This window comes from Candoia aspera, chromosome 3, assembly GCF_035149785.1.
Source record: "Candoia aspera isolate rCanAsp1 chromosome 3, rCanAsp1.hap2, whole genome shotgun sequence".
In the NCBI taxonomy this organism is placed as follows: Eukaryota; Metazoa; Chordata; class Lepidosauria; order Squamata; family Boidae; genus Candoia; species Candoia aspera.
In genome coordinates, this window is record NC_086155.1 from 58,110,759 (window position 1) to 58,137,495 (window position 26,737).

Genomic DNA, 26,737 nt, shown 5'->3' on the forward strand with positions numbered 1-26,737 from the left:
ACTGGGAGAATATGTTCCTGGAAATACTATTTTATAGAGGAAACTCCTGGCAAGGAGATACACACTTATGCTGTGCTAAATCAGCATCATTCCCATAATGAGACTGGGCTGCGCATCCATCCTGTCTTAAGGCTGTCCAGTAGTCAATTGTCTTGCTGAGAGTTAACCTGGGAACTTCAGGCTTCTGCTCTGAGTCTTAACCAGAAGATTGTATGTCCACTGTAGACTGTGTACAACGCTGGTGGCTAGAAGTACATGCACGCCCATCCAATTCTGAGAATTTTACCCTTCATTAAAAAAAAAGAGAGCAAAATTGGAGCTTTTATAAGTAAAAAAGAAAAGCTGCACTGTTTGTTAGGTATTTGAACTTGGAGCTGAACTATATCTCTGAGTGATGAGGTCAGGAGTCTCTATTACATCATACCATTTCTTATTTTCAGTGTCCACTTTCCTCTGTTACAAAATGCAAATTGCTTATCTTCCTTGCTCTATATCATTTATTTTGTTTTCCATTTTAGCAAATGAAAGTATGTAAAACATATGTATTTTTTTCAACTGGGTGAAGAAGCCATTTTCAGTGTTATTTATACTGATTGGGATCTTGAGGGGCGGTGGCTTAAATATTTTAATGCAGGGTATCCCACTTTTCTGTTAACTGAAATTACTTGATAAGGTTTGCTTTTGTTGTACCATGAAAAAATAAATAAAAGGGGAATCATTTACATTGATTTGCTTTTATTATCAGTTCTGCAGAATAGGTGTGATTTGGGGTAATTTGTTGGAATTTATACAGCCAAAAAAACCCACCCTCTTTCAGGTGGTCTACTCCATTCTAGAGGTATTCTGTGGCTGTTTTTTAGCATCTGTGAATAATGAGATTAACAAATTGTATTTGTGGCAATATTGTGATGGAAACCTGTTCTAGATTTGTGTCAACGTTTTTAATGAGGTCCATCCATCCATCCATGAAATATGGCTTATGTAAGCATACTTTGTTCAGAGTTAATAGACATTTTGATAATCATGTTGTATCTTGCGTAAGTATCTGGCATTCAGATAATTTTGAAAAGGCTTGCATTTAGAATATGTTAACTCATATTTTCTGGAGGTGACAATCACCAAAAGTGATGTGATACTCAACTTCTTCTGCTAGCAGTTGGAGATGGTCATGTAGTTGTTGGTAGTAAAATGAAGCAATGACTACAGTGGCCATGTTGCTTCTTAGGTGCCCTTGTTCTTTAGCTATTCACTGGATTCATCATAAATCATTGTTTTCTTCTTCAGATAGCCCAGTATGTGAAAATACTAGCCTGCTTAAGACTTGGCTGCAGTTCTGTACACACATCTATAGCAATATCCCCCTGAAATCAGTGTGTCCTACTTCTAACAAGATGTCAATAGGATTGCCTTCTGAATCAAGATAAGCTGGAGTGGGCAATGGGAGCTTATCTGATTCAGAAAGAAATTGAATATTCTGCAGACTGATGACTCTTGCATTTTACAGTGATTCTTAACTGGCCAAAAACCAGAATATTGGCTGTTCAGCTGGAAGCATCTTCCATCAAACATATATACTTTTTAATATTCAATACATATGCTGATATTTTGAGAGAGAGCAGTGTAACCTGTGCTATGGCTATTGCTATTCTGGTTGGGCATTGAGGGAGCTATGTGCCAATTCATCTGAAAGGTATCAGGTTGGGGAATGTTGGCAGAGTGCTAGAAAGCATTTGGCCCAGGAGAGATCAGAAAAGTCACACACCAGGCATTTCTATAAAAATAATTTTATTTACAGGAAGCAAACATATTTAAAGGCTGTTTGCTGAGAGGAGAGATTTCTCTCAGCTGCATATTCTCTGCAAGCCTACACAGAAGGGAAACTGAAACTAAAACAAGTTCAGGCAAGTTCCTCCCTTAGGCAATGCAACCATTAACATGTGAAAAGGGGACAATTAAATTCAACCTCTTCACCCGGCCAAAATGATTAGTTACCATAGTAACCTTAATCTGTAGTAGAAAACATATTAACAGGGAAGGCTAATGAAAACATTCTTGTGAACATGGATATAACTAGGTAGTGGTGTGTTATAATGAAGATCCCTTGCATAGCTATATAATCTACTTCTTTTTTGCCTTCCAGGATTCCACCTGAGTGGCACTGTGACAGAATCAGCAACTGCAACAGAACCAGAAATTACCTACAAAGTGGCCATCAGCTTTGACCGGTGCAAGATAACATCTGTGACATGTGATTGTGGGAACAAGGACATTTTCTATTGTGCTCATGTTGTGGCACTCTCCCTCTACAGGATTCGCAAGCCTGATCAGGTCAAACTCCGTCTTCCTATATCAGAGACTCTTTTTCAAATGAACAGGGACCAACTCCAAAAGTTTGTTCAGTATTTGATTACAGCCCATCACACTGAAGTGCTCCCAACAGCCCAGAAATTGGCTGATGAAATCTTGTCCTCCAACTCTGAAATCAATCAAGTGCATGGTAAGTCAGTGAGGCAAAAATACAGTAACTTCTGATAAATCTTCAGATCATAATAACATTTTCATCCCTGATCCACCTGAAGATGAGAAGAATCTCACCATTTTTATAATGCCTGAAGCACTTTAGATAATCCTTTAAAACACAGAATCTCTAGAGCTCCCTGACAAATCATATGCAGGCTCATATCTTTCACAAAAAGTTTTGGCTGTCCCAACTGTGTGTCTCTCTTTTGGAAAAGACATTTATACACACACACAATGCTGGGAGTGGTTGAGTATCTAACACTCTGGATTCTATAATGCACTGTGACACTCTCAGGTCACATGTGACTGATGCTTGTACCTGCTGGCTTAGGAGCATAAAAAAGGGAGAAAAGCTATCCACTTTTTATAAAATAGTACTATACCTCTGTTCTGAGGATTCCTTCCTCAGCAGTGATAGCAGAGAACTGTCAATTTTTTCTAATCTGTTCATGTGGGTAGGTATGATGAGAGTGGTTCTCTAACACAAATGGAGCTTGCCTTGTTGGAAAAGGCTAGTACAAGTAAAATTTGATTCATAGTGACTATATTTTAAAAAGCCCACATTCTAAAGAATATTGATAGTGGTGTTCATTTCTCTGTTCCATAACCACTGAGCTTTAAAAGTCTAATGCCCTGAACATGTGTGGGGATTTATCAGCTGCCATGGTGCTAGCAGAACGTGCTGAGAAGCTTGTTGACTGTGATATCAGAAAAGATGTAGTTGCTATTTCTAGGTATATTGAAGTGAGAATGAGTGATTTTTTTTACATTCTCAATTTAGACTCTAATTATTTTGAATTGACAGATCAGCTTATATTCACAGCATCTTACTTTTTTTTTCTTTTCAGCTGCTAAATACAAAGCTTATACAGGTAGTCCTCCTTTAGCAACTGCCTCATTTAGTGACCATTCGCAGTTACGACAGAGATGAAAAGGTAACTTTAGGACCAATCCTCACATTTACGACCTTCGCAGGTCTGCTAAGCAAAGGAAAGCTGAAGTAAGATCATAAGCACAGACACAGTTTCACTTAGTGAAAGCTTCGCTTAATGACTGAGTTGCTTGTCCCAATTGTGGTCATTAAACAAGGACAACCTATATCCTCAGTTCTCATAAATGATACAGAAGACATGTTTTCTAGGATAGGAGTAAATATCTCTTATGCTTTGATGGTGGTTAGGAAAAGGTCCTTAATCAGTGGATTTTGGTTTGCATGCTATGGTTTAGTTATACCCAGAGAAAGAGAGAGGTAGCTTTGTTCCTCATACTGACCTGTATGCTAAATGTCTCAAATATTTTGGGACATGTCTTGCCATGTCCAGTATAACTCATCATAACAAAAGAAAAAACTATCTACAGTTAAAATGTTTGGAGTTTAAACATTAAGATCAGGCTTATGTCTTTCTTCTCTGATCTTACAAATACATGCTACAGAGTACGAGATCCCTGGGATCTCGCACTCTGTAGCGGGCTCCTCAAAAGAAAAAGCAGCGAGAGTGACTTACGGGAATGACTTGCAACCTTCCCTGCTGGCTTCCCCATTGATTTTGTTTGTGGGGAAACTGGCAGGGAAGGTTGCAAATTGCAATCACCTGACAGTGGGTACGCTGCGATGGCCACCATTTCATGGACTGGTTGTCCCTCTCAGTCAGAGTTGTCGTAATTTTGAATGGTTGCTGAATGAGTGGTCATAACTTGAGGATTACCTGTAATAGCATTCCCGTCATACTGATCAAAATGTGCCAAAACTGATCATAACTGTTCTTAGTATTAGAAGGGAATGCTGTATGAGGTACAGGTATGAGTAAGGCTGGTAAAATAATCTACAACTTCTCTACTTTACTAAAAAGTATTACATGAAAGCCTCAGTTCCACAATGCAACAATAAGCAATAGAGGCCAGTATCTTTAGGACTATCGGGTGATCACTACATAAGAAAGATTGCACGTAAGAAAGACTGAGGAGTAAATGTTATGAAGTATGAATTAACAAATGAAAGAAAAAAAATAGGTACATTGTGCATTTGTGAAACTAAGAGAAAGGGGAAGATGTATTATATGAGAATAAAAATGTTCTAATCTTGTGGAGTTAATGAATACCTGCAGGGAAGTGGAATATAGGTTTAATTACAAATGACAGGGCTTGTTGGCTATGAATAAATATATTATAGAATTCTAGAAAGGAGTTTAATGATGAAGCTGTTAGTAAAGGAACTCACAAATTGCTATAAAAATCTGAATGCAATATATTCTTCATATCTCCTTCATTATCTTCACTAATTTGAGTATGGGCCTAATGATTCTCCATGTAGAAGTTAGCCAACAACAGCCTCAAAGAACTTAATGGCAATGGACCCAGAACTGCTCTTGCCTCTGTCCTCCCTGCTGCTATCATGGGCCTTTAGATTCTCCAGGGCTCCAAGAGCTCCTAGCGCTACACAGGTGTCATCAGGAACCACTCTAGCCACCCTGACATCTCTTGTTGGCACCTCTAGTTTAGTGGTGTTTGTGTCATAGATGTTTGAACAATAGAGGGTATGAGGGTCTTGGACTGGGAGGGAGGACCTGGGGTGAGAAGGAACCAGGGGAGGGAGAGAGGGCGAGTAATACTCAGAAAGCTGCTCCATGGATAAACCTGATGTGAGTTGTTCTGGCTGAAGTTGAATCTTAAGGAACAGATGGGATTGTTGCTGCTGTACTGCCCTCAGGGCAGTGGCAACATGATCTGGTATTGACGGAACTTTCTATCAGTTTCTTGTCTTGGTCAGATCACTGTTTGATTGCCTTCTGGCTTGCTAGTGTCACCCACTCCTTTGGGGAGACAGGGCGTCTTAAATTGGCCCACCCAAGGTGAGTAATGGGTCCAGTTGGTTCCAGAGGATGCTTGGTGTTTTCCTTGAGGATCTGGTAGGCAATCCAGCTGAAGCTTTGGTTTCAGCTTGGAATAGGCATGTAATGGAAGCTTTAGACCACATTGCTTCTATGTGGCCTCTCCCTGTTTGCCAATTCCAGGGTGTATCTTGGTCCTCTGAGGAGCTCCCGGAGATGAACTGCTGTAAGAGAAGCCTCGAGAACTGTTGGAGGAAGATGAACAGCGAATCTGATCAAACACAAGTAAGAGCCCATATATGGGATTACATTGTAGCAATAAGGGTTATTTCTTTGCCTCTATTGGGTCTGCTATTAACTGCCTGGTGACCCTGTTTAGGATGCCCTGTTCCTTGCTAAGGAGGGACAGGACACAAGAACATCTTTAGGACCATTGTGAGGAATATTCATGCTGTTTGACAGATAAAGTTGCTCATATCCACTTGGAGTTGGACTATGACTGGGCAGATCCAAGAGAGATGACTGGGGTTTGCTCTTGTATGTTTATCTGGACTAAGTTTGATCCTGTGACTCCTGAGAAAATGAACAAGGTCCTTCAGATATGAGTTTGGTTCATTAGATTCGGTCCCTCCTGGGTTGTGAAGGTGGCTCAGGAGGTGACCTGTAATTGGGGCCATCTGATGGTGTTGGCCTCTTTGAGGGATGGGATGGTCCCTCCAGTTTTGAAGGAGGAGGTGGCGGCTCCTTTCCTCAAGAGGCTGTCACTGGACCCAACTCTTCTGGACAGTTACCCAGTCTCCAACCCTCTCTCTTTTCGGAAGGTTGTTGAGAAGATGGTTAGACAACGCTTGCAGAAGCTCTTGGAAGAAACAGATTATCTGGACCCATTTCAATTGGTTTTCAGGCCAGGGTACAGTATGGAGACAGCATTGATTGTACTTGTCAATGACCTTTGGCAGAGCCAGGATAGGGATGGGTGCATCTATCCTTGTGCTCCTTGATTTCTCAGCAGCTTTTCATATCATTGACTGCAGTATCCTTCTGGACTGACTGTGGGAATTGGGAGTGGAAGGCACCATATTGTGATGGTTCTTCTCCTTCCTCTGTGATTAGTTGCAGCCATGTTGAAAGAGGAGGAGAGGTTGTGTCCATGGCCCCTAACTGGTGGGTGCCTCAGGAGTTGATGCTCTCGCCCCTTTTGATTAACATCTACATGAAAACATTGGGTGAATTCATCTGTCCGTTCAGGGTGTCCTATTCAGACTATGAGGTAGCCAGGCAGATTTACTATTAAGTTCTTTATTTACAATAACTATTTACAACAGCAAAAGTTCTTGTAATGGATTAGGCAATGCAATTCAGTCAAGTCCACCCAGGCAGTAAAGGTTTTCTGAGTCAGAAGCAAACTCAAACCTCACACATGGTCCAGCAGTTGTACATCTTGATCCCAGGCTGCCCAGGTTATGTTGTCAGCGTCCTGACCCAGTGTCTGACTGCTGTTTGGTTCTGGATGAGGAGGAACAGACATAGGCTCAATCCTGCCAAGATTGAGTGGTTGTGGCTGATTGGGCCACTTAGAACTGGGAATTTTTTACTTTTAGTTTTGGATGGTTTTAGATGGGGTGGTACTCCCCATTTGAGACCAGTGCACAACTCTGTATTCACAACTCCTTCTCAAAGAGCAGGCAGCAGTTGTGGTGAGGGGAGCTTTTGCACAGGTCCATCTTGTGTGCCATTTGCACCCATTCCTATTATGGGAGACAGGCAGTCACTTCCAACCTAGTTACCTCACAGTTGGACTATTACAATGTGCTCTGCATGGGGCTGAAAACCATCCTTGAAGCTTCAGCTAGTCCAAAATACAGCAACATGAGCAATGATGGGGACACATTGATATGCCAGTGTATCATCAGTGGTCCAAGAGTTGCATTGATGGCCAGTTTGGTTCTGGTGTAATTCATGGTGCTGGTTGTCAGCTATAAAGCCTTTCATGGCATAGGGTATTGTTATTTCAAGGACCCCCTAGGTTTCTGCCCATCCAGTACAGTTGGGCAGAGTGGGTGTTCTCCAAATAATGTCAGCTAGTGGGACTCGATCCAATTCGCTGTTCATCTTTCTCCAACAGTTCTAGCGGCTTCTCTTACAGCACTTCATCGCCTGGAGCTCCCCAGAGGACCAAGGTGCACCCTGGAACTGGCAAACAGGGAAAGGCCACATAAGAGCAAGTGTGCCTTCTCTGTTGTGGTGTCTGACACCTTAGTATAACATTCCCCAGAGATTTGTGTGGCTTCCACCCTACAGGAGTTTAACTAGTCTGTGAAAACATGGTTGTGCTCCCAGGCCTGGGTTAGGTTGGGTGTTGAGCACCTGGTGGATTTTTGGGGGTCATATAACATGTGTTTTCTCTGGGTTCATTTGTTCTTCTGTTTTTAATTGTTCTCCTTTCTTTTAATTATTAAGCCGCCCAGAGACATTTGGTAGTCAGGCAACCTCCAAACCAAACCCAAACCCAAACCCAAACCATCAGCTGCTTAGTGATGTTGCCCTCTATGTTTCATCTTGGGGCTTTTGGCAAACACAGAAATCCTTGTTTTTTGGTACAGGTAGTCCTCGTTTAGGAACCACAATTGGGACTGGCAACTTGGTCGTTAGGTGAAGCAGTCGCTAAGTGAAACTGCGACTGTGCTTATGATCATACTTCAGTTTTCCTTTGCTTTACAGACCTCCAAAGGTCGTAAATATGAGGATTGGTCACAAAGTTACTTTTTCATCACTGTCATAACTGTGTAAAGCAGTGCTTGGATACAATCCAAAAAACGATAGAATGATCTCAATTCGAATTCAGGGCAAGCCATCTAACATCACAGTGATCCAAATATACTCCCCAACCACAGATGCTGAAGAAGCTGAAGTAGAGCAGTTCTATGAGGATCTGTGGCACCTACTGGACAACACGCGTAAAAGAGATATTATTTTCATCACGGGAGACTGGAATGCTAAGGTGGGCAGTCAAATGACACCTGGAATTACAGGTAAGCATGGCCTGGGAGAACAAAACAAAGCAGGACATAGGCTGATAGAATTTTGCCAAGACAACTCACTCTGCATAACAAACACTGTCTTCCAACAACCTAAGAGACTGCTTTATACATGGACTTCCCCAGATGGACAACACCGAAATCAGATTGACTACATCCTTTGCAGCCAAAGGTGGCAGACATCTATACGGTCGGTAAAAACAAGACCTGGAGCTGACTGTAGTTCCAATCACGAACTTCTTATTGCACAAATTAGGATCAGACTAAAGAGATTAGGGAAGACACACAGATCAGCTAGATATGAGCTCACTAATATTCCTAAGGAATATGCAGTGGAGGTGAAGAATCGATTTAAGGGACTGGACTTAGTAGATAGGGTCCCGGAAGAACTCTGGACAGAAGTTCGCAACATTGTTCAGGAGGCGGCAACAAAATACATCCCAAAGAAAGAGAAAACCAAGAAGGCAAAGTGGCTGTCTGCTGAGACACTAGAAGTAGCCCAAGAAAGAAGGAAAGCAAAAGGCAACAGTGATAGGGGAGATATGCCCAATTAAATGCAAAATTCCAGAGGTTAGCCAGAAGAGATAAGGAATTATTTTTAAACAAACGATGCGTGGAAGTGGAAGAAGACAATAGAATAGGAAGGACAAGAGACCTCTTCCATAAAATTAGAAACATCGGAGGTAAATTCCAGGTAGAAATGGGTATGATCAAAAACAAAGATGGCAAGGACCTAACAGAAGAAGAAGAGATCAAGAAAAGGTGGCAAGAATATACAAAAGACCTGTATAGGAAGGATAACAGTATCGGGGATAGCTTTGATGGTGTGGTCAGTGAGCTAGAGCCAGACATCCTGAAGAGTAAGGTTGAATGGGCCTTAAGAAGCATTGCTAATAACAAGGCAGCAGGAGATGACGGCATCCCAGCTGAACTGTTCAAAATCTTGCGAGATGATGCTGTCAAGGTAATGCATGCTATACGCCAGCAAATTTGGAAAACGCAAGAATGGCCATCAGACTGGAAAAAATCAACTTATATCCCCATACCAAAAAAGGGAAACACTAAAGAATGTTCAAACTATCGAACAGTGGCACTCATTTCACATGCCAGTAAGGTAATGCTCAAGATCCTGCAAGGTAGACTTCAGCAATTCATGGAGCGAGAATTGCCAGAGGTACAAGCTGGGTTTAGAAAAGGCAGAGGAACTCGGGACCAAATTGCCAATATCCGCTGGATAATGGAAAAAGCCAGGGAGTTTCAGAAAAACATCTATTTCTGTTTTATTGACTATTCTAAAGCCTTTGACTGTGTGGACGATAACAAATTGTGGCAAGTTCTTAGCGGTATGGGGATACCAAGTCATCTTGTCTGCCTCCTGAAGAATCTGTATAACGACCAAGTAGCAACAGTAAGAACAGACCACGGAACAACGGACTGGTTTAAGATTGGGAAAGGAGTATGGCAGGGCTGTATACTCTCACCCTACCTATTCAACTTGTATGCAGAACACATCATGCGACATACTGGGCTTGAGGAATCCAAGGCTGGAGTTAAAATCGCTGGAAGAAACATTAACAATCTCAGACATGCAGATGATACCACTTTGATGGCTGAAAGCAAAGAGGAACTGAGGAGCCTTATGATGAAGGTGAAAGAAGAAAGTGCAAAAGCTGGCTTGCAGCTAAACCTGAAAAAACCAAGATTATGGCAACCAGCCTGATTGATAACTGGCAAATAGAGGGAGAAAATGTAGAAGCAGTAAAAGACTTTGTATTTCTAGGTGCAAAGATTACTGCAGATGCTGACTGCAGTCAGGAAATCAGAAGACGTTTAATCCTTGGGAGAAGAGCAATGACAAATCTCGATCAAATAGTTAAGAGCAGAGACATCACACTGACAACAAAGGTCCACATAGTTAAAACAATGGTGTTCCCCATAGTAACATATGGCTGCGAGAGCTGGACCATAAGGAAGGCCGAGAGAAGGAAGATAGATGCTTTGGAACTGTGGTGTTGGAGGAAAATTCTGAGAGTGCCTTGGACTGCAAGAAGATCAAACCAGTCCATCCTCCAGGAAATAAAGCCAGACTGCTCACTTGAGGGAATGATATTAAAGGCAAAACTGAAATACTTTGGGCACATAATGAGACGACAGGACACCCTGGAGAAGATGCTGATGCTAGGGAGAGTGGAGGGCAAAAGGAAGAGGGGCCAACCAAGGGCAAGGTGGATGGGTGATATTCTAGAGGTGACAGACTCGTCCCTGGGGTTGCTGGTTCTGTTGACGACCGACAGGAAGCTCTGGCGTGGGCTGGTCCATGAAGTCACGAAGAGTCGGAAGCGACTGAACGAATAAACAACAACATAAGTGCAAATGGTCACTAAATGAGGCAGTTGCTAAACAAGGACTACCTATAATTAATCAATGCAGCACTAAACAAAGGTCCTCAGTGTTCTTTTGAGGCCATTTACTATCTATGATAAAATCATAGCATAATCAGCATAAAAGACAAATTCACATTGCTATAACCTGTAAATGGCTTTCCAGTCCTAATATGCTTGCACCAACTGGATCTTTTGAGAAAGAGTTTTGGCCTTCTTTTGTTTACAAAGCATGTCCTGACTTCATTGTAGCTTGTCTTCTACAGCTCCTTTCTGCGATATACCTTTCCTGCTCTTAGCAGCATTTCTCCATTGCCTAGGCATCAACTGTTGCAAAGTTCTTTCTGAAAGATGCTATTCATTGTAATCTCCCTTTGTGTTAAATAATTTTGGAATGCACTCCCCTCTTTCCCCTGTAGTGAGATGGTGTGACCAGTAGGCATATAGGGATTTCCATCCATGAGGACAGAGAGTGAAGTTCTATTGAAAAACTGCTCTGGGACATGGAAACCAGAGATGACCTGAGTGGGAAAAGGTTTGATACTAAATGTGAACCACTAAATGCCTGTAGCCATCTCCCCTCTCTTCCCATCCACACACTCTATTCTTTCCATTTGGCTTTATATTCAGATTACCTGTCACTGTGTGAACTGCTGTTAAGACGAGGGAGTTTCTAGTAAAGGGATATCGGAGATAGAGTGCACCCACCCTCAAGGAAATTGCTGCTTGAATCAGTTAATTCCTTTGGAAACAGTTGATTCCAGGGTTGTATAGTCATCATCAATCTAGCTAAATCAATAATTACATATTCATCCCAAAGTCTTACAGTAAAAGATTCTGTAAAACTTTAATCCAGAGAGAAATTAAATTAACCAATTGTTAAGCCTTTCTCTCATAATTGCAGGAATCAGTGCAGATTAATTAATGGCAGGCTCAAAATATAAAACTGGGAATAAAAATAACACTGAAAGAGTTAAAATTGTGTCCTACCTTTTGAGAGTTGGCTTATTTTCGAACATGGATACTTAGAAAGAAGCACAAGGAAGGCAAACAATATTGCTTCTTTTTCTTTTTTCTTACTCTTGCTTTGTTTAGCAATTCAATTGTGCTCAGCCTAGAAATATACAGGAAGACTTTGTCATCAAAGCTGAGAGATATTTGGATCTCCCATTGCCTGACCATTGTAAATGAAATAATTCTTAACTAATATGTGTAAGGATAAAATTGGTAACGAAGAAAACTGGGAAAAACTGTTTTATTTGCTGCTAGATAGTGAACCTGGCCCATTGTTTTAAGGTGGCTAGAGATATTTTAGTAACTTGAACGTTGGGTGAAAGTCTTTCTCCTTACCCAAAGACCAGTGAACGCTTTGAAACTTGGGGCACTTTTCCTCTAAGGTACAAATCAAACCCTGAGGCTTGACAGGCAAGCTTCTTCACTGATCGTTGAAAGCTCTGGCAAATAACCTGGTTCGGCCAAAATTTTTGGACAACAAGCCCTACAATCTTTTGCCATTGGCTGGGCTTACTGGGGCTGACAGGAATTTAAATTCAAGCTATCTGTATAATAATGGGTTGTCTGTCCCTGGTTTAAAGGATAAGAAAAGCACATATAGTGTACTTTCAGATGAAGATACTTTTGTTGTTTATTCGTTTAGTCGCTTCCGACTCTTCGTGACTTCATGGACCAGCCCACGCCAGAGCTTCCTGTCGGTCGTCAACACCCCCAGCTCCCCCAGGGACGAGTCCGTCACCTCTAGAATATCATCCATCCATCTTGCCCTTGGTCGGCCCCTCTTCCTTTTGCCTTCCACTCTCCCCAGCATCAGCATCTTCTCCAGGGTGTCCTGTCTTCTCATTATGTGGCCAAAGTATTCCAGTTTTGCCTTTAATATCATTCCCTCAAGTGAGCAGTCTGGCTTTATTTCCTGGAGGATGGACTGGTTTGATCTTCTTGCAGTCCAAGGCACTCTCAGAATTTTCCTCCAACACCACAGTTCCAAAGCATCGATCTTCCTTCTCTCGGCCTTCCTTATGGTCCAGCTCTCGCAGCCATATGTTACTACGGGGAACACCATTGCTTTAACTATGTGGACCTTTGTTGTCAGTGTGATGTCTCTGCTCTTAACTATTTTATTGAGATACTTAGCAATTGCAAAACTGCTTTGCCCTATTGCTCTGCCCTGTAGTATGAATTATCTGGCTTTTTTTTTTGATGGAACAATTACAATATGATTTTTCTCACTTCATTGTTATAATATATTGGTTTTGCTCCATGATGCCGCCTATTTTGAGAGTGCTGATTGCCTCTGGGAAGGAACAAAGCAGCATTTACTAGCCAGCTTTCTCTTAATGGTTGTAGAGATGAAGCTTTATTGACAAGGATAAATCTAGTGGACTAGATTCAATTGGAAAGGGCTGCATCCATCTTTCTCCACTTCTGCCCACTCCAGTTATGAGCTGTTAACTCACTGAAGAGTAGTAATAAATATTAGAGAAATGGGATAAAGTTCACTACTGCATGTTCATGTCCATGATTTATCTCTACCTGGAATTTTCATCCAGGATTTTTCTTTTCTTTTTTTGCATAAACCAGCATAGATTAGGATTTTTTTTGTTATGGTTTGTTTTGGTTTTTTTATCTAATGTCAGACATCCAGATCAATAATGTTGATAATTTCTATATAGAAGCAATTGATAGCAGGTCTTTACAATGCTGCTGTTGAAGCATTTCACTGATAACAGAATCTATTTTTTCCTAGTTTTTGCAAGTTGACTACAACAATATAACAATGTGGAATGCTTTCTTATTTCGTGGGAGTGCTCTACAGTTGAGTGCTTTATAAATATTACCTTATCCTCTCCGAGCGTAAATTGCATTTTTCTAGCAGCTTCAAAAAATGGAAAAAATGCTCATCATCAGCTTGGCATCGCTCATTTCATAGCTTAGCTCCTTTTGACTTTAGAAAGATTTTTGTTTAGTCTTGTGGCATTAAGATGCTTTACAAGGAAGGAGTTCATTGTGACAAGCACCTAAATGAGGCAGTCACCTGTTCTTGCAGACCAACTGTGTGCCTTGTACCACTGCAAAATAAAAGCTTGAAAAGTAAGCAATGCTAAACGTTTGCATTTATTGGGAGGGATTGTGTGGGGGAAGGAGAAACAAGAAAGATGATTTGAAGCATTAGGAAATGGAAACAGAAACCTACTGTTTGGGCCATGATTATTCTTCCTTGATAAGCATTCTGCTGGAACCTTTAAAAGTCTGGGTCCTGTGTGTGGAAACAGGCAATATACAGGAGAAAGGTTGCTTGCAGAAGTAAATCTTAACTATCTCTAGGGCTGTATTTATCTAAAGTGATGTAAAACACCTTAAACACATATAAGTATATACATGTATAGAACTTAACAGCTTCCAGAAATAACTATGGCTGTTCCTTATTAAGCAGGGTTTTTTCCCCTACTTCTTGTGTTCTTTCCTGCTGATGGATGAAGGGCAAAAAGAATTTCCTATTTAGTAGTTCATCTACAGGATGCTCTTGCCAGAGATACTCAGGAAACAGTCTGTTGCCTAAAACCATGTTTGGGATCAGGAATCAAAAATCACTGAATTCTTCTCTAATGTTTGGAGGCTTTCTCAAAAGCTTTTCCTTGGATAATAAATGGGCATCTAGGTCTACTTAATATCATGTTGTTGTTTTTGTTTTTTTTGTTCTTGAGGTGGTTTTGTTTTTTTGTTCTTGAGGTTGGCTTGCACAGTAATCAATGTGGATATTGTTCCAGAGTTCCATATAGCAAATGTTAACTGTTTCAAGATGCTGCCCAAGGTAGGGCTACCAGACATCAGGCAAATGGAGGACAAGTCCTCCTTTTTGTCCTTATGTCCTTCATCCTGCAGGAATAACCTTGAAATCAAATATTGTCTACTTTTAGAGTGTCTTGTTTTTTGGGGGGGGGGTATTTTTGGACTGTTTTCACAATGGCATCATTCAGACTTTCGTGTATTGTGACCTTGTAAATTGTCTGCTCCTTTATTTCTCTCGTCTGTCAACAGACTCAATAGCCACGGTTTATGTTATTTAATTTATTTCCTGATTCCAGCAATCAGCTTCAAGCCAGCCCCTTCAAATCTATGATCACTGTAGTCTGTAGATCACATGACTCATATCTTCTATGGTGAAATTTGAAAAGTGGGTTATCGCCGACTCTATATTATTGTTAGCGTATGTTTTTGAAAATAAAAATTTGTTGGAAAAATATTGTGATTGAAAAAACGGTCTTTCTGATGCTGGAAAAAATGATTTCATAATACATGTAGGCCTAAGTACAATTTTTTTTTCAATTTTTGTGCTGTAATTTTTGTCATGGTTGCCAAGAAAATTAAATAGTTAGTGTGTCCTCCTTTCCCCCACATTTGTCCTCCTTTCCAATTGTCCATGTCCTTCTTTGTTCAGATATCTGGTAACCCTAGCCTAAGGAGTCCTTGCTAGTTGGCTCTGTAATAGTAACAACTTTGATTCCTTCATTGATAGAAAGAAATCATCCTAAAGTTGTTGAAGATAATGTTTATTGTGGCCTTGCCTTCACTACCCTTAAATTGCTTTCAGTCTGTTTCATATAATCCTTACTGAGTCATCCTTAAAATAGCCAACATAGCTAAGATTAAAAATGTGTCAAAAGAATGCTTATCTTCTGTGTGGACATCTACAAACATTTTGTGAAGCCTCCCTGGGCCCAGCAATTAAATCTTCCTTGTATGTATTTTTTTTTCATGTGCTGTCTTTGAGAATGTTATGTCTTTAGAGAGATGGCTTTTCTCTTTTGAGGCCCAGGAAAGGTAGTCATATATGAAGAGCTGAGTAGAGATCAACATAGGAAGACCAAGTATAAGTATTGATGAGAGTCATTTGGATCATCTTAGGATCTAAACTAGGCTTTCTTAGCCCGGTAGTTAAATTTATCAGGAGTGCCTCAGTGAGGGAAACTGATCTAGGGAATCTTTTCATGCTAGATATTAAGGCTTCCACCCAAAGTGATGCATTATAAAGCTCTCAGCCACACAGAAGGGGGTCATACTTCTGTTTCTAGTTCACTCTAGGAGCTATTGTGGAGAACACTAGCAATATCAAGCCTGTTATGGGAGAACAGGCCTTAAATTTCTCCCTTGCTGTTCAGATTCTTTTTCTTTAATTTATTTGGAATAATTTTGTTATAGGCTGGGACAATAATTTGTTAATTTACCACCTTTATAGTATTATATTTGGCTCTCCTGCTGCAGTTACACAAACATAACCCTACACTTTTGTTTGTTCCGTATTGAAAACAAAAATACTGGTTTGGATAAATATTGAGTTTTAAAATTAAAATACTGTGGTACTACACAGTTGTTTTGTCTAGAGAACAGTTTAATTTTTTGGTTTGTATATATTTCAGCAGGTGGCAGCACCTGGCTGAACTTGTCTGTGCTTGGAAACTACGTAGTTTAGAGCCTGGTTAATACTTACATGGGGGACTACCAAGGAACACCAAAGGTATAGTTTGGGAATTTAACGGACATCCTGGAAAATGAAATGGCAAACCACTTCTGTGTTGCATGGATGTGTAAAGTCACCAGGAGTTGTGTGCCACTTAGGGAGACTTTAGGGTATCATAAGGTAGGGGATGATAAGCAATTTCACCCTTTTAAAGCTGCTGACATGGTTTTTTTTAACAGCTGAGTTTCCTTGCCACAGGTGCTCCAGACCCTACTGCAGGAGCCAGTATTGATGATGAAAATTGTTGGCATTTGGATGAGGAACAGGTTCGAGAGCAGGTGAAGGTGTTCCTCTCCCAAGGAGGGTACTATGGCTCTGGGAAGCAACTCAATTCCATGTTTGCTAAGGTGAGAACTAGATTCCCTTTTCTGTTGCACCTGCAAAACCTTTGCACTTGAAGTTTTATAGTATTCTTACACTTCGCTGTTCATTTCTCTCTCAGCTCCAGAAATCAGCTCTGAGACATTTAGGGTTATATCCTTCAGTCTTTTCTAAAGAATGGGCTGAAATTGGCATGTTTTAAATTGCACTGGTGCATTGGCCACTAGGAGTCAGAAGGAATATTATATCTTACTAAAAGTTTATCATTAGGTATCTCCACTTATGCAAATTTTGTTTGGATGTACATTTTTAGTGCTTTCTGATGATTAACCCCACTTAAGGAAGGTTTATCAGTCAGAAACCTTTGAAGTACAGGTTTCTGTATTAATAAAGGATTGTAACATGGAAAAGTCATAGTGGAAAAAATAAAACATATAACCTTGTGTTTCTCCATCACTAGATTTTGGCATATACATGCGTGCAAGCTCACATAACTGCACTAGTACTATTTATAATGAGTAAAACTAAACACTACCTCATGCAAAGTCATCTGAACAAGTAAGAGTTGTTTATGGTTCAACAGCAGCAGTGGTTTTAAAAGCAATTGCTAAGGGTTTTTTTTAGAAGTACTTACATTTCCTTAGAATCCAATATTCTTCATTTTTATTCTAAATCAAGAGAGCTTGAACAATGTAGCAGATTGTTCTGTCACATGATTGTCATGAAGAAGGAATGTCCATCTATAGATACTATCACCCAGAACCCCTTCTATGAATACCTGTATACTCTATTATGTGGAATAGCTGTATGAATGAACAGATCAGCAGTATGTAGACAGTGTACATAAGAGTGTTGAATGTAGTATGTTAAAAAATGTATAAGCATTCAGATCAACGAACTATATAAAGATATTTGCATTGAATTAATCTGTGTATGCTTCTGAGAAAAAAAAATGAGAAAGTATCTGGCCTAAGGTTAATTCATAAGCATTAATGTCTAGTTTCTCATTATAGCCAAGTGCAACCAAGATGGCCTAAATATTAATGGCCTGAAAAAGTTATCATTTTAAAAAATAGGCAGAAAAAACTGAAAATGTATGCAAACTGCAAAGTTTATTTTTAGAACTGTTCCAGTGTTTTACTTTGCAATATAGTCAAAGAGAGTTTTAATTCTCCTTTTTTATAACAGTCATTCATAGATAGATGGATATACAGTATTATCATATATAGTGCAATTATCTTTATAATTAAGAATATAAGCAGTGTCTTGCTGGATCGAACCCCTGGCCCATCTAGTCCAGCAGTCTGTTCTCACATTGGCCAACCAACTGCAAAAGGAAGCCTACTAGTCTCCCTGCAGATGGCCTTCAGAGGCGGTTACACTGCCATCAAGACTAATAGCCATTGACTTCCGTAATTTACTTTATAAATTTTTACACGTGTTCATATAAAGCAAAGAATATTGTGGGTGTATACTTTGGTTCTTATTCTAAAATGTTCCATTTAGGTGTTCCACATTTTGAGAAATTAATCATTCTGGAATCCAGTATGTTGGAGAAATTCTAGTTCAGCTCTAGTGATATGTTCCCTTGCAGAATCCAGCATGCAGGAAATGATAAATGGAATTCTGTAAGCGACTGTATCACTTGAGCAGGATATATGCCATCCTATATTTGAAAACTTCCAGGTATGGTGATTCCACACTTTACTTTGAAAATCTGTTCCATAAGGTCTTAGATATCATTTAAACTAAGCCTTTTTCTTTCAATTAGAGTTTGCATCAGATTGCTAGATCAGACATTTTATTTGGAATTATTCAGATTTTCAAGGACCCATCATTGCAAGAGATTCAAAAAAGGGGAGGAAAGTCTGAACTGAAACATCTGTTTCTTCACCCATGTGGCATTTTCCCCCAAATCATAGAACAGTGAAGGGAGAGGAGCTGATTATCAAGAATTCTCATGATCTAAACCCATATTCCAAGGTATTTTTTGTGAAGGGAGTTTGGAGGTTCAGTAATCCACAAAGCATTTGGATTTGATCAATGCTGGAAATGGGGATCATGATTTTAGTATATCTGGCACTTCACTGGGTAGAGAATATAAAAATCACCACCTGACTTATCATATTCTATATTAATGTTTTTGTATGCCTCTTATTCTCAGGAAAGATATCTCATTCCTTGGATTGTCTTCCCTCTGAATAGTTTTGTTAGGCAAGGTTTACTCTTTAGTAGACATTTTCATAACTATGTAGGCAACTGTGAAGCATGATGGCTAGGTTTTTATCACCCTATAAGAAGTACAAAATTCCCACCCACCAACCCCCGCAAATCTGATGCCTCCATTCCTATCAGTTGCAGCCATCATGACCAGTCAGGATAATGCGAGTTGTAATTTAGCCCCAAATTTATGGTGGGACACTCTATGCGGAAAATCTGACAGAGACTATGTAGAAACTAACCCATGTCTCCCTTAAATCCAATCCCTATATGTTTGAGAGTCTACATGTTCTCCTCTATCTTAGGTCCGTGAAATGCTGCGCATGAGAGATTCCAATGGAGCCAGGATGCTGACACTAATAACAGAGCAGTTCATGGCAGATCCACGTCTTGCTCTCTGGAGACAACAAGGAACAGGCATGACTGATAAATGTCGACAACTGTGGGATGAGTTGGGTAAGTCCAGCAGTTCGTAATGCTTGAGGCTAGAAGGAACTCAGATTTGAAAGGCTACAAGAAAATAGCTGATCTGCTCTGGGCAGATGACTTATGGTGGCAGCTGGAAACTGTACAGAACTGGAAATAGCATTACTATGGACTATGGGTTTGTGTGTGGGAGGGAGAGAGAGAGAATGTTTCAAAGTCAATTTTAAAATTAACCTTTCTCCTCAAAATTAGGTAATACAGTAACCTCTGAGATCTTTCCCATTACTTGCTAGTTGATTCTTTTTAATGGAGATGCCAGGGACTTTTTGTATGCAAAGGATATGCTTGATAACTGATTTATAATCTCTCCCAAAAGTATATTCCCCTTTCCCTAAGGCATATGCTTGTAGTGGAATTTAAGGTCTAATATATAAAAAAAGTTGTTTTCCTTTCATTAACAGCATAAAAAACATTAATACCCAGAACTTGCCTGAATCTCTGGGTTTTGTGTAGTCATGGTAATTTGAGTAGAGACTGCTATGGAAATAATATATTTGACCTTAGCTTGTGACTTAAAATTAAGGATCAATATCTATGATGTCAGTTGATGTTAGTTACATATAGATATTTTGAGAAATACTGGAGCATCATTGAAAATTTGCAGCAGCCCTTGGCATATATATAAGATCTTCAAAGCTTTCATCTCCATTCTTGATTAATCACAATACATAATTACATCTGAAGCTTAAAATGAGGTTAAACTTAATTAATTAGATGCATTGAATGGGGCTCAAATCTTGGTGACTGCACAGACAAATGCTTGCCATCTTAACTAGTTACCAGCAATAACTTCCGGCTGTTCGGTGAATATTCCAATAAAGTTTTTGATTCTGTCCACTGGTCTTACTGAAAGAATTGAAACTGGTGAGGCAAGGGCCCCTGATTATCATGCTAGGAGCAACCACAGGAGAGTGTAATGTGTGTTGTACACATTTAAAAAGGGGAAAGGCTTAAATTGGCCAGTCATACCTGCCATTATAACCTTGTTGACCCCCTCCTCCCTCTGAATATGCCCCTGCCACACACCAGAGATAGCAGCTTGGTAAACAAGGGGGCAGATGGCAGAATGCTTCAAGTGCAGCCCAAAGTCCATAGCCTAAACAAGACAGGAAAAAGAAACCCAGGATTTGAACTTCGAGACTGATACATACGGCAGAATTCCTATATGCTGGCAGAATTCTTTTGAATGTATGGCTTCTTAATCCTTTTCAAGTAAAACTGCTTACCTAATCTTATGTCTGATTGGGAATATAGAACTAAGAAAGAGACTTTTATCACTATATTTGGCAAGCAGTCCTGACATTTACCTGTTGTCTTGTTTTTCTTTTTCTTTCTCCATGTCTGGCTTTTGCAACCACATGTTCCATTGGTAAAACCATTGCTTTAATTATTCTGAACTTTATTGCCACATCCTTCATGATCTTATCTAAATTTTTCATTCCTTCCTCCTTGGTATTAACATCCTCTTTATTTCTCCAGCACACTCTTTGTTCCCAGTTTGTGAGCCCAATAAAACAAAATTACCTAACACTTCGCTTAACCATCAACTGTACATTCACTACAGTTGACCTTGCCTTTGTTTTCTTCATTTTTAACATTAACCCAGATTTTTCATTTTCCATTTTTACTTTCATAATTTCTTCTACGTCTTTTACTTTCAGCTAACAAAATAATGCCATCTTCATACCTCAAATTGTAAAGTTGTTGAGACAGTGAAGATAAATCATTGAGCCATTTAGTTTAGTGGCAAGATAGAACTAGAAAAAATGTCTTAGGTTTGGGAGTACAAGCCTATCAGTCAACCTAGATATCCTTAATAAAGAGATACACAGGTAGTCGTCATTTAGCAATTGACTTGTTTAGCGACCATTCACAATTATGACAGTGATAAAAATCCTCACATTTATGACCTTTGAAGGTCTGTAAAGCAAAGGAAAGCTGAAGTAAGATCATAAGCACAGTTACAGTTTCACTTAGCGACTGCTTCGCTTAATGATTGAGTTGCCGTCCCAACTGAGGTAGCTAAATGAGGACTACCTGTAACTATTAATAAACACTTTATTTTTATATTATTACTAAAATTTATATGCTACCCATTTCCCAGTGACTGGGCAGTATACCAATTGTTTGAAACATTAAAGACAAGAAAAACAACAAGAAATAAAAATAAGGAGTAAAGATGGTAAGGATGACAAAACCAGGTGGGAACAAAGGAAAACAACCCGCACAATCTAAGTGTTTTACTCATGTTAAGTTCCTTGGCACATTATTAGTTTCACTCCTGTCCTTCAATAAACATTCTCTTGTGAGGGATCCAGGGCTTCCTTGGTCCAATCACGCTGAGCCATGGTTGTACAAATGTGCACTTATTAAAATAGTGATCATGGCATCAACCACATAAACCTCTAGGTGGCTCTCTGAATGTTTTCCTCACTGTACTGTTTCTTTGGGGGCACTGTATGGCTCAGTCTTTTAACCAAAAGAGAGAAAACTGGAAATGCCAGCAAGAGCAGAGAAGATAATGTGTGATTTGGACATTCAGGCAACCACATTCAAGTTTTATGTATCTTAGCTGTTTCTTTGACTTTTAATTTTTTGTTCTCTCCAAAGCTGCAGAATAGACCTCTCTTTTCAGGATGACAAACAAAATTAATTGTTGCCCCTTAGCAAGGATTCCTGATCCTTTCTCAATCTGAAGAAAATTAGAAAATCTTCCTATTATTTGGAAGGGCCTCTAAATTAAGCAAACATGAGGTTAACGCTGAAGTAGAGAGCCTCAGAATCATGACCTGGTTTGTAATTTAAATAAAGGACTGAAAAAGGAATGTTTTTACTTCTGGTAAAATCAAGATTTTTAAAAAATCCAGATAAATGTTCTTACATGATTCTGTCAGCTGAAACGCAAGAGGAAAGCTGGTATTGTCATTGCCAAGAAACTTTGAAGCTTTAATCCCATTGCAGTGATATTAAAGATTAGATCCTAACTAAGTTGAAAACAGTTGGATTATAGCTCAACCTTAATCTTTTAGAGGCTTAATCTTTATTTTGTTTACAGTTAGAGATCAGAATGGGGAAGAAAACAAAATATGGGAAAAATAGGCTTGGTTCAGGTGAAACATCAAATGAAACAAGCCTGAGGCTGACATGCTCCAGTTATCTCTCTGTTGACCCTTTTGCTTGAACCAGGCAAACTCTGGTTTGTGCAAACCAGTTGGGAAGCGATAGTGTGCATCAACTGGAGGGTTGTTCTTGTAATGCTTTGGTGTTACATCTAAACTGAGTAATCATATTTTTAATTGAGTTGTTGCTATTGTTATTATTGTTCTTCCTCATAAATACCTGATTGGTATTATCAGGAATATTTATGTGTAATTCTAGCCATACAGGCAGCACCAGTGATGTTTAAGAACTGTGCTCCCATTCTATACCCAAACAATATTATCTCTGCTATTAAAGTTATTATTATTGTGGTTCTCCTGTGAAATATTTAGATTGCATCCTTTACTCATTTATAATCTCCTTGTTTTAAAAAAAACGTAAGGAAGCACAATTAGTTTAAGTATATGTATACCAGTTGTGACTGAGATATTGAATGATTGAGAAAGGACATGTTAGTTGTGGTATTTTATGGGAGCCTACACAATTAAATGGGAAAAGAACTTTAAAAAACACATAGGAAATTAATGTGGAACAAGAGGAAAGGCATGGGTTCAACCAGATTTGTTCATCAGGGATAATCATTATAGCTAATTGTTAACACCAGATTTCTGTACAAACATAAGCAGGCATATTTGAAGGTAGAATGTGAGGAAAATGGGGGTTTCTTGAAAGGGAGACATTCTGAATCATGTCACTGCATATGCCTGAGCTTCAGTGTTTTCCATGTTAATGCTGCAGTTCAGCTATGCCATCTGAGAAACAAACAGCAGCTTGAGTAGGCAGAAAATGAAATATCCCAAATCCATGGCTTTGATACCTTTATACAATAAAACAATAAGAAATATAAATTTATGATCCCATAAACATGTTGTGCAAAAAGGCTCTGTTTTCATTAGAACTTCAGAAAATATCAAGATATGCCCAATAGAGTTGGGTGAACTCTGATCAGTAGTTTATATTATCCTTATGTTGACACATTTTTTCCCCTGACAATAACTGGGAGCATATTTCAGAAGAACATGCACAGGGAACAGGGCAATTAGAGAATCTTCCATCCCCTGCCATTCATTCCCAGCAGTCTGAGGTTGAGATCAGCTGTTTTGTATAAACCCAAAGAAGAGTTTAAAAACCTGCCACCCAGGAGTCAGATTTGTGAATCACTTTATGCTGAGCATTGTGGCTCTCTCCCAGTTCTTTATCAAAAGAACTGATTCTTTAAACTGCCAGCTTTGGAAAAGAAGCCCTGCTGCAGGCCACTGAACACCAGGAGAAGACTTGCCAGCTGGGAAACTTCAAAAGCTAGATCTGTAAAGCTGCTTTTTTTCTGTACAGTATGAGGAGAGAAACTCTTAGAAGCTCAAGTATGGCTGCCCTGTATTTATGGTTAGGCTCAAAAAGAAAATCCCCAAACTAGCCCAAGCAGTTTCATGATGATGGGGAGAGTTTGGAAAATGTATGAGGGAATCTGAGATGCTTAGAAGAAGGGGATGCTGGGGCTGGCTATTTACAAATTCAGGGCCCTTCCACTCTGCCACTGGTTCCCTTCCCTAAGCACTTAAAAGCAGTTTGAAAAAAGTCCACACTGCTGACAAGGAGTGCAAAAAACCACTGCCTCACCTCCAGCTGGTGCAGGAGCAAAAAGTCTCTTACTTGCCACTCCATAAAAGGGAAATAAATGGATTGCACTGCTCCCTGTGTCCATCCACATCCTTACTTCATGTTGTGTGCAGTTTTCTGATAGTGTGCAAAAAAACCCCAAGCAATTCCTAGAAGGGGAAGTTGCAAAACTGCCAAGCCTCTGTTCTTCTTGAAAGATCTGCTGGAGGCTGAAGCCCAGGGTGAGGCAAGAGTTTCTATAAATGGGAAAGAGACTCTCCACAGCTCTATGGAGCCACAGTGTTTCCAAGGAACAACTAATTTATTGTGATTTCAAATATACCATGGCTGAGCCAGGAACAAATCTGTTCGGCTGTTGAACACAACTGGTGTCATGGGATCATAGATTTCCAGTGCTGGTTTAAAAATGGAGCAGAATTCTCATACGAAGATACCCTTAGAAGAGAAGTATATGGAAAAGACTGGAGTTGAGCAGACATTTCATTAAATAATACAGCTGGAAGAGACTAGTTAGCCATCAAGTCCAATTTGTTTGTTTGGATTTAAAGACTGCCCAGCTCAAGAGCAACTCATGGCTTACACTTTAAAAGAGTAAAAACAATTAAAAGAACAGAAGAGACCATGTACATCTGGACCAAACATACTACATATAGTGACAGGGGCTCCTCAACTACCTTCCCCCAAGGCCTGAAGCAATACCCAGGTTTTTAAAGACTTCCAAACGACCATCATAGTTAAGTGTATTTTGGGCTTTATATCTGTGTCCATACACCAGCACCTAACTGGCTTCAGCTGGTCTGAAAAAGCTAACAAGTGTTGGACCTGGTTGGGATAGGAGACCACTAGAAAATACAAGGTCTGAAAGCTAGACTGGGAACTGGACAAATCACTGTGGAAGAAAACATTTTTTTTTCATACTGCTGCCAAGAAAACTATATGCATTCCTGGCACAAAGTCACCAAAGTGAAACTCAGTTCAAAGGCAACGGTTCCTTCAGTCTTTGCTTAATTTCAGATTCCTTTGCCAATGAGTACTTAATGCATATTCTTAGACATACAACATTAGCTGACCTGCAGAGGTGAACAGCAGTACTGGGAGCAGTAATGACACTGTTGCTGCTGATTATGGGGCAAAGGCCACTTGCCTACTGCTTTTCTAAAATGGAGCAAATGCACAGTATAGAAATCAGGCTGTCATGTGGGGTTTCCAACTCTGGGACTTGCTGGCATACATTTAAGCAGTCTTTGAAGTACAGTTCAAACAGTCGATATATCCTGGCAGACAGAAATAATCTCGGATGCACATTGCCTCTCTGTTTTCAGCTCTGAGGGATACAATTAAGCTGATTTATGGAAGATGTTTTCTTGAATTAGTTAGCTAGTTTCTTTTATAAATTCTCCCTCTGGGCTCAGTGCAGTTCCCTGAAACAAGATGTAAACATTTCCAAAATCTTCAAAGCAAAGAACCTATGGGGGGGACTCCTGTTGCCTGCTCAAGTAGAAACATTCTGAATGCATCTTAGCACTTGGCTTGCTCTTACAGGGGCCCTATGGGTGTGTGTTGTGCTAAATCCGCACTGCACACTAGAAGAAAAGGCATGCTGGCTGCGACAGCTCCGGAAGTGGGGTGATATGGATGTTTGTCCACTGGAAGATGGGAATTACAGCAATGAACTTCCGAACATCAGTAGTGCACTTACTCAGAGCTCTAGTCACAGGCCAAGTAAGTTTGACTAAGAGTGTTTCACTGTCTGCTGCATAACATCTTTCTCTAGTTTCCACAAACAGCTAACAAAACATCTTACAAGATCCCTGCTATGGATTAGTAGAAATCTTGTTCATGGCATAGGATTGTTTTCTGCATTTCAGTTGGTAGACCAATAAATAAAAGAATCTTACCTCATATTATATGCTATGCATAACATTAATTCTTATTAAAATGTCCCAGCTGAAGGAAAGTGGTTCTGGTTCAGAGTGTCAGAGCTCTATGAACTCTGTCTTCCCAGCTCCCACCCTCATACTGGGATATTTTATCCCACCCTCATACAGCTCTCTCTCGCTCGCTCTCTGTTCCTGACTTTCTCTTTAATGCCCTCCTTGTATTCTTGCTCACCTTCATTTATCAGTATCAGGCGGTAGGTGGGCCCTGCTGTAGATTGTTTTTTGTTGTTGTTGTTGTAATATTAACCAGAAAAAATCCAGTTTAAAAGGGAATCAGTCAGCTTTATCTGTCTCCTCAATTATTCCCCATGCTGTTTTGTGCTGGAAGCGCTATCATTTGTATAGCTGGATCTTTAACAATTCTTAGCAAAAGCATCATTTGTATGCTTTGCAGTTTCAGACAATTCCTGGCCAGCCTTGACCTATTGTACTCAGATAGGTCTTTCCTATTGTGATGCAACCAAATATCAATTGTGATATATATGGAATTGAATTCTTTCGTATAAAAAATCCTCAGACTGTGTACATCTTGTGTGAATTAAAAATCTGAAACTCGGTAACTATTCAGACATTCTCCATGATACCAGTCCAGCCCTAAAATGAACTGCTGTGCAGTCTGAATGCATAAAAATTGATTCATATTACTTAGTATATAGTACACCAGGGGCTAGAATTCAAGATCTTCATGTGCAAA

The 26,737-nt window shown here is 39.8% G+C and overlaps 1 protein-coding gene across 1 annotated transcript in view; it reads left to right on the forward strand.

The window, feature by feature from the left end:
- The window catches only part of ZSWIM5 (zinc finger SWIM-type containing 5), a 159,097-nt gene that overhangs the window by 116,795 nt on the left and 15,565 nt on the right, over window positions 1-26,737 (forward strand). The window contains exons 2-5 of the mRNA XM_063297820.1: window positions 2,141-2,497; window positions 16,499-16,647; window positions 19,147-19,297; window positions 25,646-25,825. Of these exons, the coding sequence (XP_063153890.1) occupies window positions 2,141-2,497; window positions 16,499-16,647; window positions 19,147-19,297; window positions 25,646-25,825 (837 nt within the window). The remainder of the gene's footprint in view (window positions 1-2,140; window positions 2,498-16,498; window positions 16,648-19,146; window positions 19,298-25,645; window positions 25,826-26,737) is intronic.